Below are 21,216 nucleotides of genomic sequence, written 5' to 3' on the forward strand. Positions count from 1 at the left end.
TAAGCCCCCATCATTTGACGGAGGGTTGCCGCTACAGTAGTTGTCATTACATAATTCTTACATATAAACGTTATTACCAAGTCGTACTGTGATATTTGAGTCACACCAACAACCTTATAAATCGACAACAAAATAGAGTTTAATCAAAGTATCTTTATTGAACACGTATGAACTAACATTTGAGAAGAATCATCTTTTTAGCTGCATTTCAAAACACAGAAGTTTGTTACCTTGAGCTTGAGTCTTTCTGCCCAGACATTCACTCTCTTACATGTCATTGTTTCACTAAGTGCTATAGTATATATAGGGGTGTGCGGAGGCACTAGATCAATCTCTTTAAACCAGTGATTTAAATGATTGGTAGAAAAATCAATAAAAGCCATAAATATCCCCAATGTGAAAATGAAGCAGTGAGCAATAGGCAACTGCAGTTGCTGTCCTGCCATTGTGCTCTTGTGTGTGTACAGAGAAACACTGATTGTCAGGAAAGACCTCAGTAGGTGAGCACTGAGTCAGTGAGATTATAGAACAGGAGAAAGAGACAGACTGCATGGATGGATCCAAGAGAATCAAATGACCACCAAGGTAGCAGCAAAATCAAAGTTCTTAAGGCAAATGTTTCAAGTTTATATTGTAGAGTTGCATATTGCACAGAGAACTATGAACCATGAGTGACTTGTGACCTGAGTCCCAATCTGTCTTCAGATAGAGAACAAAACAGTCTTATCCTAGACTCTTGTGTAAATCTAAAATCATTTGGAGAACTGTAAGCAGTGTAGTGGCTTAATTTTGCCCTTTGCTAAACCATCATCTATATACCAATACAAATGATGTGTGGGTAGGGGCAAGAGGTTGGTTTGGGACTCAGGGATAGCATTCAGTTCTGAATATTCTTCCTTAAAACAGAAAACCGCTCAGGACCTTTTGACTCCCAAACTAGTTAAGACTAACATTAACATCATTGTACGGATATCTAATCCAAGACCAGGCTTTAACTGTGTCTGGGAACCCAAGCTTGATTATTAATGGTCACATTCTGCAAATCCTTTACAAGACATACAGTACATGAACATTAGTTATAGGACAATAAACAGGAGCGAGCCATAAGGACATCATGCAACTTTCACCAATGCCTGTTAATCCTGGATAGAGTAAATATTCTAGATTGGATGCTAACACTATACAAACATATATTAACTCATGCATTTAACTGCTTTAAACATTTAAGTACATCAGGTGGAACGAGGCAAGCTTGCATCTTGCGGTAGTCTAACACCATGAATCATTAACATACACTTGAACATCTGAAGTTTAATCTTAGTTCATTGTTTCGCTATCTATGATGTTCTACTTCTCAGGTACTTTATCCAGGTTATATTCTAATAGAAATAATTTGACACTTAAAACACGTTTTAACTGATCTACAGTTGTTATAGATTTAACTTTATATTATATATTGAAATACCGCACTAGGTCATTTTCTGAATGTGATCACAGTTCAACAAAATGTACTCTGGTACTGTAATTCTGACTGGATGGTCAATGCTAAAATGTCATGTATTGGACTGCTCACAGAATGATACAGGACTATGTCATATCAATACTTGAACATTTTCATCTAAAAACAACACTACAGATCTGAGCAGTATCATTTAAGTGCTAAATCACACTAAAATCCAAAGATCTTTATTAAAATGTAGGTTCAATATTCATGTTGATAAAATACTATTTTATGCAATTTATAAAATAGGGTGGATAAATCAGGATGTATTGTACTTTCATATATTGTTACTAAAGGGAACCATGACTTCATAAAATAAAATAAATCATGATACTTCTACTTAACTATGAAGTTCTGGCCTGGTAAAGAACAGTCCAATAAACTGTTTCACAATAAAGACAGGGGATTCAAAAGCTGCACTGTAACTAACAGGAAACTAAGAATTAAAATAAAATATATATTTATATATTGGGTTAACCTGAGGCTAGCTGCAAAATGATCATCATGACTGAAGACTGGTGCAGCCAGTGAACACTGGTGTACTTAAGGACAACATTGACACAGTACAATACACAAAGTTCTTTCAGAAAACCAATAGCAGGGGCTCAGAGCAGTCGCTAGTTGCTATATGCATGATACATGTTTCGAGCACTCCTACCCTCCTGTATTCACCATCCTAGGAGACACAACCCCAGCTGCCCAGTTGAAGAGCTTGATACACAGCAAAGCTGTGTGCTAGTGAGTATGTACGGAAACACATAGCTGGTCACCATGGAGGTGGCCTGGACTGTCACGGTCAGATGTTGCGGTTGATGGCGGGAACGTTCTCCTTGTTAAAACTAATCTCTATGGGGCCTGTTGAGTTTCTATGATGTCTTGTCCAACTCCCGAGCAGAGAAGTGAAACTGTACTCATCAGGGATCTGGCTCCTCCCCGGGGTCCGTCCCCCCACCGCCCAGCAGGTGGCAGTGTACCTAAGTTACTAAAAGGGAAGGCCGGCAGAGGCTGACTGTGTGTGTCAGATCTGAGAGAGAGGCGAGGCAGTTGTTGTCTGTACAGCGCTCTTAATCCAGCCTCAGAAGTCGCCTTCCTCCATGACCTCCATGACCACGGTCCTGGGGCCGGTCAGGATCAGGTTGCTCACCGTGCGGTAGTCCAGAGACAGCACGTTCAGACCATTGACAGAAACCACGAACTGACAGACCTGGAGAAAAGAGGGAACCAATACTTACATTAGAAGAGAGCTGGACAAAACTGGGGAGTTATATACATGAGCATATTTGCATTGAAAGCATGCTATTGCTTGACCTAGAATGAATGTTTAAATACTTGTGGGGATTGGTGTAAGCCAACTGTTTGTGAATTGATCTCACCAACCACGTCATAGAAAGGTCAGGAATGTATTTTTGAAGGGCCTCAGCCTAGCCCTAAAGAGTGGCAACCCGACCACGCCTGCCTGCCTTATTTGAGGTGACTCACGTCATTTCTGCAGCATTGGCAAAAACATAACATGCCTGTCCTGTTTTATTGCTGTGGTTGCGAAACAATGTTGAGTATTGTGGTGTAGTGTATGCACTATGGTCTAAACTCTCTGCTTCTCTTTCCCTACAAGCGCACACACACAAACACTCTACCCAACTTCACAATCATAATCTCCTACCGTCAGTCACTATCGCTCCTGGCTTAGCTACAGCTAACAAGAACACTGAGCCCCTTCTCAAACATTTCATGCACATTTTGGGATTTCCAAGAAACTAATGGATTCACTCATTGGTGTCACTAGTACAGCTGTGGACAAAAGCATTGGGAGCGACATACATTTTGTGTTTGCAAAGCTTGCTGTGCCTTGGCATAAAATGACTGCTAACATAAGTTTAGTAAGTCATGTCATCAGCACAGGGGAAAGTGTGAACTAGTTCTAGCCAGGTGAAATCACCTGGCTAGAAAATCCAATCCAATCATTAAGAGCAGATTGACTGCTGTAAAAGAGGGGACAATTTGCATATATTGAAAATTTAAAAAATATAAAATGTGCGTTGTTGTATTCCAGTATTCTATAAAACGTGAAAAATCTTCAAATACAAATAGTAAACTTAGCAAAACACATTTGTCATTGCCAAAACTTATGGCCACGACTGTACATACAACGCTGCATGAAATCTCTTTGGCCACCTTCAAATACAGGCATGAAACAGAGGTTATCCCCATAGCCAATGGTCCAAACTCATAACCATCCCATTCTGTGTCCATATACCTAAATCATCCTCTCCATTATAGCCAATGAGGCCAGCGTAAATTATGGCGCAGAGCAACATCCCAGTTCATTTACAGCAGCAAAAGCAGGATGTGTGACTGATTGAGCGCCTTTGCCTTTTAGTAGCAAAGCCCCTGCTTTACCACAGACTGGTAAGCCAGAGGCTCAGTCTGACTAACCTGCACTCAACGCTTACATAAGGAGCATTAAAATGGATGTAAATACAGTATGGGAGCAGCACATTAGTCGATTCAGTTGCGTAACTGCTCCGTTAGCTGAGGCTAAGAGCCTGTAGGATATTTGCTCAGCTCTGAATGTATGCTTGTCTCTAGCAGCATCAGTAGTGTCTCGGTAGTGGTGGCTAGCAGGATCAGTATGTGTCTCAGAGCTACATGAGGTGCCAATACAATACAATAAAACTTTATTCGTTCCTTTCATCGAAGGCAATTGGTCATTTTGATGGCTATACTTACACATACGTAGGCACTTATGCATAGATGAAGACTGTCAACGCTGTAAGCCACCACAGTGTTAGACTCAGTGTCTTACAGTTTTTCACAATTGCTAAAACACATTTCTTGAAACAGTCACCCATTTTCTCAAAACTGTAAACACAAAACCGCATCTTCAAGCACTATTTATAAAACCTCTGAATCCTCTTGCAAAATGAAACTTTCGCCTCAAAACAGTTTTACCTGTGCTCAAAATCAAACACTGCTCTCAAATCATAGACAAAGTTATCAAAATCATATACAGAAGCGATCAAGCAGTCAGTAAACAAAACACCAAAAAATAGAAAAGATAAAGTTCTCAGGGAGAGGTAATTTTTTTTAAAACTCAAAACAAAATTCATATATATCCGTCATTGTCTTTTGATGAACGAAAACATGTTCTATCATAGTAGCACAAAATTGATCAGAAATTACTACTCTGCTTTGCTCTCTTTGCAATGTTTTTTGTTCTCTCTCCTCCTTGCACCCCTATACAGTACTGTACCCTGCATCTCACTACTCACAACTCACTCTTGTTCTTTGTTGATATGAACCTGCAACCAGTCAAAATCTATTGAGCAGTCAGTACTGCTACTGTAACAAATGGAAAGCACAATGTTCAGGGCCATTCAATCTGTTTATTGTACAGTATACAGCCTACAATGCACTGTACTACAGTATACAATACTACAGTAAAAGGAGTAAACGTGGTCAATTCTTGTCTTTCGGCTGGGTCAGGCCAGAGCACTTCGGCGACCACAAGCAATATTTTCCGACCTTCAACAACCTGTTTGCTGTCTGAACTGGCTTATATTGGTTGGGTCATTTAGAAACAACTGAAATCAATTTTGAGTGGTTGTGTTTTGTCAATGACATGTTTTCTCTATTTGTATTTGATTGTTGCCATTTGAGTTTACCAGTATGGATGACGTGCATTAGAGTGCAGAATGTGTTTTGAGAATGAGAATGTGTTAGAGTTTTGCTGAAAAGTCTAAGTGAGATCTGCAAATTGTGTTTTACCATGTGAAATGGTTTAAGGTATTGACAACAGACTGCACAATTAGCTACATGAGTTCAGGCAACTGAGAACTTTGATCAGCCAATGGTTTTTAGTATTTTAGAAATTGAGAAAAAACAAAGTAGTTCACCCATGGTAAAACCGTGTCACTCTAACCCCCCTATTTTGACGATCTGAAACGCAAGTATCAAAACGCAAAGTGCAAGTAACTTTGTAGACGGGACTCCACCGCTGTTGCTATTATACCGGCGGGATAAATGACTTTGCGCCTGGCGCAAATCTAAAATGGGTTGGTCTGAAGGAGCTACATTACTAATGGGTGTGGTTTGGGTGTAACGTGCAATAAACCAATAATGGGTGTGGTTTGGGTGTAACGTGCAATAAACCAATCAGAGCATCATCTCACATTCCCTTTAAGAGCAGCGCTTGTTCCATGGCAGATTGCTATTATAACGGCGGATTTGCCAGCCGCATGCCAGGAGAGGTTCACAGCCGAGGAGACCGACGTTCTCCTCAGGGCCATAAAGATAGAGAAATTACATTGTATGGGAAAGGCAGAGCAGTTTTCTCATTGCACTAAATTGCCTGCTCATGTTGTTCATTCAAATTCTTATTTTTCATATATTTGTATTTTATTTTTTAAATTGTTATTTTTTTTCAAATTGTTTAGTTCTTAGAGTTAGTTTAACTATTGTACTTTTTCTTTACTTAATTTAAGACCAGTGGGCCCTATATGTTTATTGTTCGCGCCTTCCTGCTACAGTAAATTCCGTGTTTGTGTAACAGAGGCTACATGGCAAATAAACCGGATTCAGATTCTGAGCCTGATGGAGATGGGAGAAGAAACCCACCCAAATTAGCTTCGGTTAAACATGCGTGGGAGGATGCGTTTCATGCGTTTCTCATAAAAATATTTTTATAATCATTGAAGAAATGTAACACGCCATAAATCAAAACAATGTGACGTAGCTTCGCAGAAAGAAGACCCTGGCCTTGCCAGCGGTGCACACAGACCAAGCTTGCGCCCTTAAAATAGCGTCTGAATAATACGCCATTGACTTTAGACCATGTTTTTCATGGTCAGTGGCGGAATTGTTTTTCGGAAACTGCAAAATAGCACCAGGAAACGTTTGCGCCGGAACACGCCTCCTTTTTCGCTGAACCACCCACGGGAGCGCAAAGTCATTTTGACGTGCGTCTGTGGAGGGAAAAGTCGGCTTTGCGTCGAGTGCAAACTAGGAATGACTTGATGTAGTCAGGCCTTGATATAGAGTATGCAGTCAACTCTGAACTGACTCTTCCCCCATCTGCAACGGTCCTACCGCTGGGTCAAGACGTATTCTACTTTTACTGTAAATCATGAGAGCTTTATTTTAAACTTTTAATGTTCATAAGCTTGTTGCCAATATGAAGATTGGATATGTGTATGTGTGACTTATGATATCAACCTCACATGTTACCTTTACCTCATAAAAATGCCTGAAGTCCAATAGAATAGTTACATTGGATAAGCCACATTAACAGACTGTTTTTCTGTTAACAGATTTTAAAGGGGGAAAAATGCATTAAAGTGGTTGTAAAGCAGAACTGAAAATGAGTTTTCAGTTCATCACACCACAGAAGAATGGTCCAAAAGAACCCATCCAAATTCGAATGTGAATACCGACAAGTATGTTAAATTAAGCTTGGAAACCGTGAGTCTTCCCTGCTTGATACTGGGGGGGCGTCTCGCCTGAAGGAGCTGAAGCTCTGCCCCATCTAATTGATTGAATTTAGCAACAACAGCAACAACTTCAATTGCAGATATCAGAACAGACCTGCCTGCAGTCTGAGTGTTTTATGTGTTAATTACTTTGTCTTTGCATCGTACCAGCTGAGTAACAGAATGCAGGTCATATAAACCGTCTGTGATCTGACGTAGATAGGTGGCTGTGACGTAGACAGGTTTTGCCCCGCCTATGCAAAACCTGAGCTGAAAACGGGTGAACGGTCTCACTCCGCATTTCAGTGTGACAAAGTTTTCACGCTTTGCACATGCTTTCAGCAACTCATTTCACACGTACATGATGTACTGAGAAGCAAATCATGGAATTAGCTTTGCAGCACCTTTAAAAGCTGAAGTGATACCGTCCATGTTCCCAAAAAAAGCTTCCTTTTTTTGTTGTTAAACTTGACTCCTTCCCCTTTGACCTTCTATCTGATAACCTCTGCCCCATTCCATTGTCTTCTCTTCTCCATGCTTCTCTCTCCCCTCTCCTCCTTCTGAGCCTTTAAAAATTATGTGTTCTGTGAGAATTCACAGTTTACCTAAAGCAGACTTTGCCCATCTATGTTGGAGGTGGCTTTCAATGATTCGGTGACAGTAACACTGCACGCCACCTAAGTGTTAAAGCAATTGTCTTGAATCTCGACATCCTTCGACTAGACTGTGAATAGAATGCAAAATTGGGCATACAGCTACCGCCTATTGCGACCAAAATCCCCCTCTGGGAAAAATGTAGCTTTCAATGAAGCTATCAAATTTGTATCTTCAGTTCAATGGAAATGAATTAAATGCAAATGAACTGTGACATCTTCCACAGGACTGTCCAGTAAAGGGCTGCATACCTTCATGCCAGCGGCAGCTGCAGGTCCACTGGGGTCTACAGCCTGGATGTGGCAGGGCTTACTGCCCCGCACCACAAAGCCCCAGCCCACGGCGTCGCCCACAATCTCAGAAAAGATCAAACAAACACACCCACGTTAACTGTTAGCACTAAAGGACGTTAACTGTAAGGACTAAACAAAAAGCATGTTTGTGTATAGTCCGTGTCAAACATTTACATTCTGTACAAAATGTGAACAACTCTGCTAACAGTTTGTTAGGCTTGCAGAGGTCGTGGGGCTTGTTTTCATGTGGCAGTGCTAGTTGCATGGGTAAGAGGCAGAGAGCAACCTTATCAAATTGTGGGAGTGGTCTGTGTCGGCATGTATTTGATAACAAGTCTGTGTGTTGGTAGAAAGCACCATAGTTGTGAATGGTAATTCCTCGACTGTATCTGTCTGTCTCAGATGTTCTTTTTTGGATGAAATTATACAAGTAGACTACAATATATGACCTTGTGTCTAGTGTCTCAGCTTGTGTGTCTTGGCATTTGTGCATGTATCTTAAAGGGCAGTTTGCTGGAACAGAGAGATCGCTCAATGTGTATGTACGCCTGCACAAATGTAAGTGTGTGTGTGTGTGTGTGTGTGTGTGCAGGAGGAACAACTTACAGTGAAGGTCTTCTTTATGTAGGGACCTCCAGGGGTCTGCAGTTCCTCAGGACTCACTTGTCTCTTCAGCACTATGACACAAACACAAACACAGTAAGCCACACAGTCTATCCACCAATAACCTTAACATTTACACTGTAACTCAATGAATGAGCATTCAATAGTGTATAGCTTGTCACTGAGGGAATAACTACCTGTCAGACTGACAAACGTCTATAATCTCACACATTTTTAAGAGAGAAAGACAGAGAGAGTGGGAGTAATGATTAAGTAAGTGTGTGTGTGAGAGAGAGAGAGAGAGAGAGAGAGAGAGAGAGAGAGAGAGAGAGAGAGAGAGAGAGAGAGAACGAGATGTTGGTCTGTTTCCTGATCCAACCTTATCTCCATGTATGCACAGTGACTGACATTGACAAGTCATTCTACAAATACAAGATATCACCAACATGGCCCAGACACCAAATGAATGAGACATAGCTCATCTGGCTTAGGCCTTTCATTCCAACAACACTGCTGTAGAATGAGGTTGGAAACCACAGCAGCAAACTGATAATGTTCTTTGAGTCATTAACAAGAATATTCTTTGAGCCAGTAGCAGCCTGAAAAACAAGGTATTTTTCAGGCAGATGAAGCAACTGACCTCGATTATGTTTTGACAGCAAATGTTTCTACAGTACAGTTTTGTACCTCATGTTCTTGGGAGAGGCTCCATGGCCCTCTTTCAAAGAAAAACAAACATGAACGACTCCTTATGTTGAAACAAACTGAAACACAAAGCTTTCCTGTGCGCTCTCTTCCGGATCACAAGAGGCCTCCCCAGAACCACTCTCTATTTAAAGCTCTTTTCATCGACAAAAAGCCAACTGACTGGCTAGGCCCCTCGCTTATCTCTCTCTCTTTGTCTCTCTCTCTCTCTGTCTCTCTTTCTTGCTGCATCCCTCTCATTCCCTCTCTCTGAGACAAGCTGCAGGGATGAAGTCTGGGTGACACCGCCTGACACGACATGTCTAGATTGCATACTAGGACTACTGTATCTGATGCTAAAACTCGTCTGTGTTATGATCGGGGTTGGGGGTTGCTGCTGTCTGTGAAGAAAGCTTCCCTTCCCTCCAAGGCAGAGATAGAGTGCTGTTGTGTTAGAGGCAATCTCTTCCAGCACAACTTCCTGATTTATTATCAATAGCAGGGACCTTCTTGCTATTGCCATGGCGCCGAAGCCAGTGACACGTCACACTTGGGGACCTGTGTGAATGTGCATGTGTGTGTGAGAGGCTTCTTAAGTGAAAAGTGTGTGAGATATGTGTATGGGGCAAAAGGCCATATTTGTGTGTGTTTGTGTGAAAATTTGAGAGAGACACAGTATAGTTCCTCTGTTTGTTCCCTGTGGGCGAGGAGAGCAGTCTGCACTGCTGGCTTGGTTCCCTGTCGATCCCTTAGGGCTTGTGTGTTCCTGCCAGCTACTCTCACTCACAAGGCGAATGCTCCTCTACACACCCACACAAACACACATACTGAAACAGTTGCAACAGCAACCGTTACTGGGTAATAAAGTTCTGTCTGCACACAACAAGCTCTTACTTCAGAGGGTGAGAGTTCAGTTAAGGCACTGAGTACAAAAAAGATTGAATGCAGTGTTGTTGAAAGTAGTAGAACCAGGTGATCTGGGAGAATGTTGCTCCTAGGGAAGGAAGGGGCAACTGGAAGCCTATATAAAGTAAAGAATGGGGTGAATGATGACAAATATGTGACATTTTGGGAGTTAATTGGAAAACGCTGTCTACAACAATGTTGTTGAATTTCCAAGCAAAACACTGTGGAATGCTTTGAGTCATTCTTTACCAAGTTGTTCTTATCTCAGCAACTGATAACAAAAACACCCCAGGGATCCACCGCAGGACTTAACCAGGTGGGGCTTTAGAATCGATCTATACACATTTCCTTTAGTCCATCTGTCAAGTCAACGCAGGGCTGAATGGAAACATAGTCCCTCCAGAAAACAGCAACAAGCCCTGGCTACACCTGAAAAGAGAGGGGGACATAGGCTGACAGAGAGATTGACACAGACCTCTGCCCCTCTCCAGCCTCCCTCTCCAGTCCCCTCCAATCCGCTCACTGCAACTACCCCACATCTAATAGGCCTAGTGACTCAGGAGCCAAGGACGACAGACATGCTTGTTTCTGGTCCAAAGGAAAAAACAACCAAGGTCTCTCTCACCCCCACCCATGCTGGAAGTTAACCGTGTTATATTTACATTACATTTGGTCATTTAGCAGACGCTGTTATCCAGAGCGTCTTACAGTCAGTACAGGGACAGTCCCCAGAGGCAAGTAGGGTGAAGTCCCTTGCCCGAGGACACAACGTAATTCAGCGCACCCGGGAATTCTAACTGGCAACCTTCTGATTAATAGCTCGATTACCTAACTGCTCATCCATCTGACCCCCCTCAGCGTGTTGCCTCAGCTCATCCCCTGCCCTCAATCTCAGGCCAACTAGGGTGTGTCGGGGGTGGGGTTGGCAAGGAGGCAAGCGAGAGAAAACTGAAGCACAGAGGATCGTGATTAGTTACGGAGGCTACAGTACCCAGGGCTCTCTGTGGAAGCAGATACTTTATTCCTGTGACGTGTGAGTGAGTGAGTGATTGGGGGAGGGTGGGGGTTTACCTGACTTGGGGTTGCAGAGCACGGGCGGGCTGCTACTGAGGGTGGGGCTGCTGCTGAAGTAGCCACTGCCTCCACTGCTGCTACTCATGCTGCTGCGACGCACACCCACCACCATCTTGATCTCTTTGGTGGGACTCACTGGGGGGGGGGGAGAAGGATGGAGAGGGGGCGAGACAGACCGACAGATTGATCAGTACTGGTTTATCAAAAGGACTACCCGTCTATCAAAATGCAAGGACATTCAACATCATGTGATGTCAGCGCCGTCCTTGAAACGGGTTCAATGCCCTGCAATGCATTCACACGTGTACCCAGAACGAGTGGCAGAGATTCCCTCACTTGGCACAGAACCGACTTCCTTCTCCCCGGAGAAGGTCAAAGTGATGGTGGTGAAGGAAAAAAGAGCTAGTGTAATGTTTGTCTTCCTGTAAAAGCAAACATTGGACCAAAGACAAGGCTGAAGGACGAGCCCTGTGCTGTTGCCTGGTTATCACCAGATATGGGCATGGACCAGATTTAGGTCAAATACCTGAGGTGTACTCAATTCGCCACAAATTGTCACTTGTAGGAATGATACCCAGTGATATAAAGCAAATGTGAGCTTAATTTAGAGCACCTTTTGTAAAAAAAAAAATGTTGCTGCCAGTTAAGACTTATTTAATTGAAAAATGTTTTCAGCAAAAATCATTGCATCAATTAAAGAGTTGCCACACAGGAATAATTGAAACACCAAAAACAAGGCAAGGTAGTAGCCTGAAGGAATGTTACAGCAGAGTGAGGTAACATGGTTAAGACAGGACCAATGCACTTCATGGCCAGCAACTATCTCAGTTTGAGACGAGAGCTCTCGCTCTTTTTCCAGGCAATACCTGTGGCCTCTGTACTGCCAAGTCTCACTGGGGGCCCAACAGATAATGTGTCGGCGAGATTCGCCTAGCAACAAAGGCAGGGTGACCGGTCTGAATGCAGGCTTTCACACATGGTTCACATTACCCGTGCTATCGTGGTGCACCTGTGTTTTCTTAGGGTTAGACTGAAAGGGTGAGGAATTCGCTTGGGACAAGGGTGCAGTGTGGGCAAATGAGTGTGTCAGAAAGTTTTCCCCTGTGTTTGTGTGTGTGTCAGAGAGTTTACGTCTTGTGTGTCAAAGTGTGTGCCCTTATCCGTCTTTGTGTGTGATAACAATGCTCATTATGGCTTCTTTGTTGTAAATAATGCCTCAAATTGTTTCTAGAACAAAGGTCAAGTGGGTGAGTGTGTTGGCAGTGCGGTGCAGCCCATCCAACCGTCATCAGCTCCACACACCTGTGACCTGAGGTCCAGGAGGAAAGTTCTGGTGCTAGGGTTTGGTTGTCTGGATCATCTACACAAGTTACCTGTAGGTGTCACACATAGCAGGCATGCTCTCAAAACAATGCTTTTGTCACTATCACAAGCAGCTAGACAGCATGGAGAGGACGATACAATTGGTACCCTAGTGCGTTAGCGCACATTGTGAATCTCTTTAGGAAAGCGGCAAGAATTCCCCTATGAAATGAATATAATCAATTCGTCGACTTGAATGAAGCAACTAAAAAACCAGAGTGTTGATTTGTCCGTCTCACCAGACAGGAAGCTGGTGTTGCCTCCCTCGGGGTTCTGCTTGCGGAGACAGAAGGGGCTGTCGTGGCTCTCTGGGATGGTGCGGCAGCGCTCGCTTAGCAGCTCCATCAGACGCCGCCGCCGCCGGAAGTTCATCCTGAACTGGTAGAGCAGGCCTCCGTCCACAAAGTGGTGCTGGTTGGTCACTAAGAGGGAGAGAGAGTGGCTCTGTTCAATTTGTTTGTGATTAAATGCATTTCTCTCTCCAACATGAAGGTAAAGGTATTGGTAAAATATAATATAATTTGTTTGTGATTAAATGCATTTCTCTCTCCAACATGGAGGTAAAGGTATCGATAAAATATTCGTAAAAGAAAATCATCTTTCGTGTTTTACTTTTTGTCATGAGTCACAGTTATCATGACTTATAAACAACCCAAACAAACTGGTTCCCATATAAGATATATTATGGAACAAGTACAATCGAAAGGCTGTACACAGAACTTAAAAACACTTGAACAGATATGTAATTAAGTGGGTGAAATAGAATGCGATCAAACTCATGACAGCTTAAATCATTCCAATCAAAGAGATTAAACAACTTGGTGCCAGGAATCCATTAATCCTCTTAATCTGTCACTGCCCAACACACTCCAAACAAGAGAGGACGCGACAAGATTTTGGGCCAAAGCTACTCTCAACTTGGAGACTAACTTTGAAAGTCTGCAAGAACTTTGTCCCTTCAAAGACACTGGTTGACTGACTGACTAAATGGCATACTTATTGACTGAATAGGTTGCTGGCTAATATAGTGACAGACAGACTGGCTGACTGACTTGCTGGTTAGTTCACTGACAAACTGGAGTCTCTTGCATGTGACAAACCACTATTCTCTCGTCGACCTACATAAGGTGAACAACTAAGATTCAACATTATAATACCATACATGTTACAGGCAGGTCTTAGCCAAATACTTGTTAGAAGAAAATCGCATATCGGTCAACCCCTATAATATAGTAGAGTAGAAGGCTTGTTAACTGTCCATCGACACAAACAGTTGCTGGGTGCAGAGACTGTATATAAAGGAATGCAGCCATACTGCAGGTCAACTAAACCAAACAAGCACAATGTGGATAAATCCAGGCTTGGCCGGTATTGTTCTACACTTCAACCACAGAAAGTGCTGTGTGTGTGGGTGGAGGAATGCCGGAATGCAGACGTGGGTCGAGTGACAGGCCCCTCTCACTCTCCCCAGCTGTGATAAGATCTCCCACTCCAGTTTCTTCCTCTTTCCCTCTCTAACTCTACCCCTATTCCTCTGTCACTCCCTACTCTCTTTCCCTCACCTCCTGTGCCCTCATTGCTCACTTTCTGTGCCTCTCTCTCTCTATCTCTCTCTCTCACACACACACACACACACACACACACACCTTATCTGGAGGCCTGGAGTGTTTAGTGACAGTATCAATCATAAGTGAATTTCACAGATAAGATGAGAGGGAGTGTATTAAGGTTTTTTCCTTCCTTGTCTGACGTCTTAAAATTACACAACATGACCTCTCCTACCAACTTGTTACCAGCTAACTTCCTCTCCTACCAACCTGTTACCAGTTGACCTCCTCTCCTACCAACCTGTTACCAGCTGTCCTCCTCTCCTACCAACTTGTTACCAGTTAACTTCCTCTTCTACCAACCTGTTACCAGCTGACCTCCTCTCCTACCAACCTGTTACCAGCTGACCTCCTATCCTACCAACCTGTTACCAGCTGACCTCTCCTACCAACCTGTTACCAGCTGACCTCCTCTCCTACCAACCTGTTACCAGCTGACCTCCTCTCCTACCAACCTGTTACCAGCTAACCTCCTCTCCTACCAACCTGTTACCAGCTAACCTCCTCTCCTACCAACCTGTTACCAGCTGACCTCCTCTCCTACCAACCTGTTACCAGCTGACCTCCTCTCCTACCAACCTGTTACCAGCTAACCTCCTCTCCTACCAACCTGTTACCAGCTAACCTCCTCTCCTACCAACTTGTTCCCAGCTGACCTCCTCTCCTACCAACGTGTTACCAGCTGACCTCCTCTCCTACCAACCTGTTACCAGCTGACCTCCTCTCCTACCAACCTGTTACCAGCTGACCTCCTCTCCTACCAACCTGTTACCAGCTAACCTCCTCTCCTACCAACCTGTTACCAGCTAACCTCCTCTCCTACCAACCTGTTCCCAGCTGACCTCCTCTCCTACCAACGTGTTACCAGCTGACCTCCTCTCCTACCAACCTGTTACCAGCTGACCTCCTCTCCTACCAACCTGTTACCAGCTAACCTCCTCTCCTACCAACCTGTTACCAGCTAACCTCCTCTCCTACCAACTTGTTCCCAGCTGACCTCCTCTCCTACCAACGTGTTACCAGCTGACCTCCTCTCCTACCAACCTGTTACCAGCTGACCTCCTCTCCTACCAACCTGGTACCAGCTGACCTCCTAGTAAGGCAGTATCTCCCAGGAAGTCCATATAGTGTTGAGGAGTCTCCACCAGTTAATTTCCAATTACAGAGATCTTAAAAAAACATAATTCAGTAGCGGTGGAGGGGACAACAGGAGTTTCCATTTGCCAGTCTCTGAAGACATTGGTAAGACAAGTACCAAAAAGGTCTCAAGGGAATTTTGTATATATTAAGATGATTATTTGCAGATTACGTAACATATGAAGAGAGAAAAGGAGAGGATATGGGAGAGGAACTAATCCCTGTAGCAGCAGATGGCCAGGCTGGGCTCCCTCACAGGGAGGATGATGGGGGATCATGCAGAAAGAAAGAGGGAGAGAAAGAGAGGAGGAAATACATCATTTTTTGATTGGAACTGAAATAAAGTCCCTCCCTAACTGTTACTAAAATAACTGCCACAGATACAGCTGCCAAGGGAGAGTGTCTAACATAGTTAGAAGTCTGTGTGTGTAACTCTGTGTGCAAACACAAGTATGTGCCACGGTGTGCTAGTACATCGTGTTTGTTCTAATGTGTACAACGTATGCATATGCGTATGCATGTAAGTAATCTTCTCAGGCTTCTGGTCAGCAGAGGTGTTACCCTGGGCTAAGGCCAGAGAACAGAGATCATCTTCCTCTGCCTCTCAGGACTGAAACCAGAGCTCCACTACCAGAATACCTTCAATGAATGAATATGACAAAAGAGAGAGTGGTGCTGCCATCATGGAAGGGTCCTGTGAGTGTGCAAACAGATTATAATAGACACTGCTGTCCTTCCTGCAGACATGGTCAGATACAAGACCCGTGTTTTTCAAATTAAGTTTTCTAGGGTCATGAGACTGCACACGCGTTTCAAACAGGTTGGTTTAGGGGCAATTTTCTGGGCATATGTGAAGCCTTCTGTGACATTAATTGTAAAAAGGGCTAAACTAATAACATTTTACTCAAACAAGGCAACATGTGGTAACTGGTTGTCATGAGCTAAGGTAAAATCGTAGTTCCTCATTAAGTTTTTCAGCATGCTATACTTATTAGCATGTCAGTAAAACAGTGTGCTACTTGGAGAACCAAAAGAAAATGGCTGACCTCAGACCTGCCATGGGTTAGGTCAGTTTAGATTACAGAGACCCCAGACTGAATTTGTCACACAAGTTCAAGTGTGTCACACAGCATCAGACAAAAAGGAGTGGTTCATTCCAAAACACTATGTCCACTATTAGAAAAATAACTACTAATTGTTTGTCATGCTTGTGGTGTGTTACCATGTTGAATGATGCCATGTTCCAGAAGTCTCCGCCCAAGTTTCTCCGCCTCGTCCCTGGTGGCCATCTCGCCCTCCAGCAACAGCCAATCCACAAACTCAGAGGCCACCAGTGTTCGCTCAAACGTCCCGCCCTCTTCCTCTCTGCTCTGTAAAAGGTTGCTCTCGGTGTTCATCAGCCTTTTGAAAGAAAAAGGGTAGGTATGTGTAAACCAAACTATCTGCCTACTGACTGTACTGTAATGGATGCAACATCAATTGGATATGCGTATAACTTTCTTCACAGAAAGTGCTATAGCCCAAGTTCAGTACAAGGGAAGATTAGATATTATTGAAAGAGAGTACTTTTTTCCACATTATTATAGTATTTTTGTGTTCATGATGCCAATCCACAAGGAAATAGGTGCCCAAAGGACAGACAGACAGACAGACAGACAGACACACACACACACGATGACAGAGTACAGAAAAACTGTCTTTTTCTTTCTATTAAGATGAAACAGAAGCCAAACATATTGGATCTGTAGTGCTTTAGCACCTGTCACAGCTGGAGAACATGACCATGGTTCTCTCACCCCGTCCTTTCTCTTGCAGTTGGCAGACCAGATCTCTCATTAACTGGGCCATTGCTTTTGTGTAAATATTTGATAGCGGAGAGATATGTCCCTTGTGTCTTTTTGTAAGGTGCTGTCACTTCACCAGCTGAATCCCCATTTTGGATGTTTGCGGTTCCTGTTCATTCCAGATTGGATCAAAACCCATTTACAACTAAGAATAAGAGACAAGATACATTGCCTATCTTCCATATACATTCCCAACTTTGTCTACCGTTTTATTACAAGACATTTCAAAAACTAGATACGCTGCATTAGAACCCAGACACAACCTACAGTATAATGTAGAGGCCTTGAGCGAAGATTTATTGCAATCTCATCCAGGACAAAATAGGCCCGTTCCCAGCTATCATTTACATTGTCCATTGGAAGTCTTTGCAATGAAACAAGTGGAAACGTCATCATCTAGAACAGGTCCAGTAAATTGTCACTTTCATCAACTCAACTGAGGCCACCCTCCTCGTGAGGGGAAGGGCTGGCAAGTCGAAGTTAACTGTTTGTGTTGCACGGGAGAAGCCTTTACCAATCACACAGAACTACAGCTTGTGTACACAGAGTAAATAGACATAGGGTGTCAAACGCTTTAAAAGGCTTCCAGGCCTTTTCACATTGGACAGGAAGACAATAGTTTGTAAGCGAGGGTGCTAGCACGTTGAACCCATAGACTTTTCCTTGTTGCTTGGATACAGCTCACTAAACAATGTCACTTCTCTTCCAGCTTTTGGGCAGCGGTCAGATTTATGAAGCTAACATTCAACTCTGTTGGTATCTGCAAATCCAATCTGAATTGAATTCCCATTCATTTCACAATGGCAGTGAGACAGTATGAAACCTTTTAGCGCTGTCATTTTTTCATATCCATGTGACATCCCAACTCAAGTCAACCAATTAGAAACGGGAGTTCAAATGTCCCCAGTTCTGTTGCTAAGGATATGTTACAGGACACGTCAGCCATCCAATTGCCCACATTGCAAAAGAAAGGAAAAGAGAGAGGCAGGGGGCTATGGAGGGCTCCTGTAGAAACAGGAGGTGCTAGGCATGTTTGAGCTTGCCACAATATCTTTACAGTCATCATTCTCTCATGTGTACCAACACATGTACCACCATATACCAGATGTGAGATGCATCAAGTCTGTTCATTGCACAATAATGGGGATTAAATTGCCCCTCAAGAACTTACAGGGAAAAAATGTGCTAGATGGGTTCAGCTGTTAGCATGGGCACAGCATGTAGCTAAAACATGGGGAGATTGTTTCTATGGGAACAATTAACTTATGCCGCCACAAAACATGACACAATAACAAAAACAGCCAGACCATCTAAAAATAGAAAGCCATTTGATGCTGTGAGTCAAAACAATCACTCTGATAGGTACATGTTTTTTTCCTGACAGTTACTGAGACCAAAAAACATGTTACATCTGTTGCCCAACACTGTGGTGAGCAACAGAACCCTCAAGCTGTCCTTTCTTGCAATAAGAGTGCAAGAAAGAAATCTCACATACAATGCTTTGACAAAACCCATGCTACCTTTTCCACACTTGGTTTCTGAGAGAAAAAGCAACTATTTTGTTAAATTTAATCTGAGATGACAGCAGCATACTGTATAGATATACTACATGTTGCTGTCGCAGATTTGATTTGATAAGAGTACCTTAACAGTTTCAATTTAGAGTTAATTTACAGTACATTTGATCATTCAGTCTTAGTTACTTTTCTCTAGTAGAATGCTTTGACAAGACTTGTATGTAACTTTTCAGAATGAGTGACAAGATAACTATAAAACATACTGTATATATTGTTGTATCTTGTCAATTCTGAGCATGCAACAAGAGCTGAGAAAACAGCGATATCCACAAACACACATTGTAAATACACCCTTTTGGTCACAGAGTTTGTTAACAAAGAGAGTTAACCGTACTTTTCGTAGATCCTCTGGCCTCTCATGAACACCTTGGCTTCATGATCAAGGGGAAAGGTTCCGTCGTCTTTTCGGAAACGGTAGAAGAGCTTCATGTCTTTAAACTCCCTGTGTTCGTCACAAACTGTAGCACAGAAAGAGGAAGAGGCCATGTGTTTACATTTGTCAAAGCTCATAAGTTACCAAAGACGTGTTGTGGGGGTGCGGGGGTGCAAGAGAGAGAAACACAGTTGAAGAGAGAGAGGGGGGGGGGTGAATACCATGGTGAATTATACTCTGGTCCAACAGCTTCTGCATAATCTTGACAGCTGTATCCCTGTCCGATGCCTCCTTGTGTTCAATCAGCCAATCAATGAGCTCCTTCCCCACAAAGCAGTTTGGGTAGGTCCTGAGGTGGTGCCTCCTGTCTTTGATAACCTTACCTTCATGAAGACGCAGCCTAGGGGAAATGAAAGGTTAGAACTAGTTGCAAACTTGTTAGAGCTGGTGCGCATTGACATCTCCTGTGCTTAACTTAAGATTCACACATTTTCAAAGATGGAGTACAGCCAAAACATTAGACTTAAATGGCTTCAAACTGAACCTTGACCTTCAGTCAAGTCTCAATATGATTACTCTCATGGCCTTTCCTCTAGATAGTTTTTATGTTTTGTTGGTCCTGTAATGTGTCATCCATCTAGTTGAACTGAGGTGAATGATCTAGAATATAAAGTTTGTCTCCATCTCTTTCTTCTAGAAAACGTCTGGTATATCTGATACTGGTGTCAGTATCGCAAGTCGTTTTGACAGCATTTGAACATGAGGAGCTCCATTTACCGTTTCAATTAGAAGAAAATATATTTTGGTTGCAATGTAGCAAGGAGAAAGTGGGTGTGTGTAGTAAGATCAACTTCTTTTGCCACTCAACTTTGGTCAGGGTGGGTGCACCTGGTGAATTACTCCTCCATTAAAATGCTAGGTTGGTGGTACAATGATTTATTTAACAGATTTTATCAGGAAGCAAATTATCTCACCACACTGTAGGGAAAGTGGCAATGCGAGCAACCATAGCAATGCCAGCACGAATGGTTCTGTTACTCACTACCCTGGCTCTTACTAATATTTTAATATGACCTATTATGTGGGCCACGCTGTCAGAATGTACTTTACCACAAATAGCTCTGGCGCACTATCACGCCAAAGCATGCCACCTTGAACTGTGGACAAATATTTTTTGCTGCAAATACACACACTGACCAAATTAAATAGAGCGGTAACGCCACCCTCATGCTCTACAATGCAAATACGATGTTTTGTATTTAAGCAGCGATTTGGAAAGGAGCATCCTCCTTTGTTCCCATCTCTGCAGTGGTACGCGGTGGAGTGCAGTGCAGGATTCTAGTCACGCGCCACACCTACCTCAACTGCTCTCCTGTGACGAGGACCTCGGCCATGCGCTCGAGCTCCGCAGCCTTCTTTTGCATAGTATTCCCAATCCCATCCATTTCTTTGCAACTGTAAGAGAAAGAGAACCCAGTTTTATTGAATCCCATCAGTCAAATGAAAGTCAGTGCAGACAAACGACCCTGCAACGGTTGCCCGCAGGCTTTAATTGAAAAGAGCAGCCCAATTGTGCCAGACGACTCATTTTTTGTCAGTACAAATGGTCAACTGTTATTTACATTGACCAACTTGAAATTTGTTCATGTTATGAATTAGTATAGCACACCATGTATTAGCATTTTCAAACGAAATTAGCATTATTTTTTTAAATAATAGATAAACGGACAATGTACCTTGAAAGTACCATTGAAAAAACTGTTTAAGGATATTCCTCGATGTCGGTTGTTGTTAAGGAGGGCATCCCAACAAGGCTAAACCTGGACTGATGCCGGAACAGATGTGTCTGGTATACAGTAATCAATAGCCTCCAATTTATACCTACAAGAAATGTTCAGCTTAAATTCCGTTATATCCGAGAAAGTCTCTGGCCGTATTTTCTTCAGTCGTGCACGTTTTTCCATTAATAATACAATAGTACTTAAGAAAACTGTATTTTGTTATATAACATCTGTTTTTAACAGTTTTCTTAGGCGTTCGCATCCGTGGCTATTTTGTTTACTCCCGCCTCCCTGAATAACAGCCGAACGCACGTTTCTAACCACGGTGAAGCAAAGTAGACAGTGGATTGGGGGA

General features: G+C 43.0%; 1 protein-coding gene across 3 annotated transcripts; it reads right to left on the minus strand.

The window, feature by feature from the left end:
- Nucleotides 1-138: 138 nt before the first annotated feature.
- Nucleotides 139-21,201, minus strand: deptor (DEP domain containing MTOR-interacting protein). 3 transcript variants are annotated; one of them, XM_084705671.1, is made up of 10 exons: nt 20,966-21,201; nt 20,440-20,535; nt 19,302-19,480; nt 19,042-19,165; nt 16,509-16,687; nt 12,782-12,964; nt 11,178-11,315; nt 8,520-8,590; nt 7,872-7,976; nt 139-2,705 (listed from the first exon to the last, which is right to left on the minus strand). In XM_084705671.1, exons 2-10 carry the CDS (start codon nt 20,523-20,525, stop codon nt 2,577-2,579), a joined length of 1,194 nt encoding a protein of 397 aa, XP_084561797.1. In that variant the 5' UTR covers nt 20,526-20,535; nt 20,966-21,201; the 3' UTR covers nt 139-2,576. The 3 variants fall into 3 exon arrangements, with proteins under 3 accessions (XP_084561797.1, XP_084561790.1, XP_084561806.1); XM_084705664.1 differs by having other exon boundaries at nt 20,817-21,200; XM_084705680.1 differs by lacking the exon at nt 11,178-11,315 and having other exon boundaries at nt 20,817-21,201.
- Nucleotides 21,202-21,216: the final 15 nt, after the last annotated feature.

The sequence above is a fragment of the Hypomesus nipponensis genome, chromosome 2, assembly GCF_054491055.1.
Source record: "Hypomesus nipponensis isolate SF chromosome 2, ASM5449105v1, whole genome shotgun sequence".
NCBI classification, from domain to species: Eukaryota; Metazoa; Chordata; class Actinopteri; order Osmeriformes; family Osmeridae; genus Hypomesus; species Hypomesus nipponensis.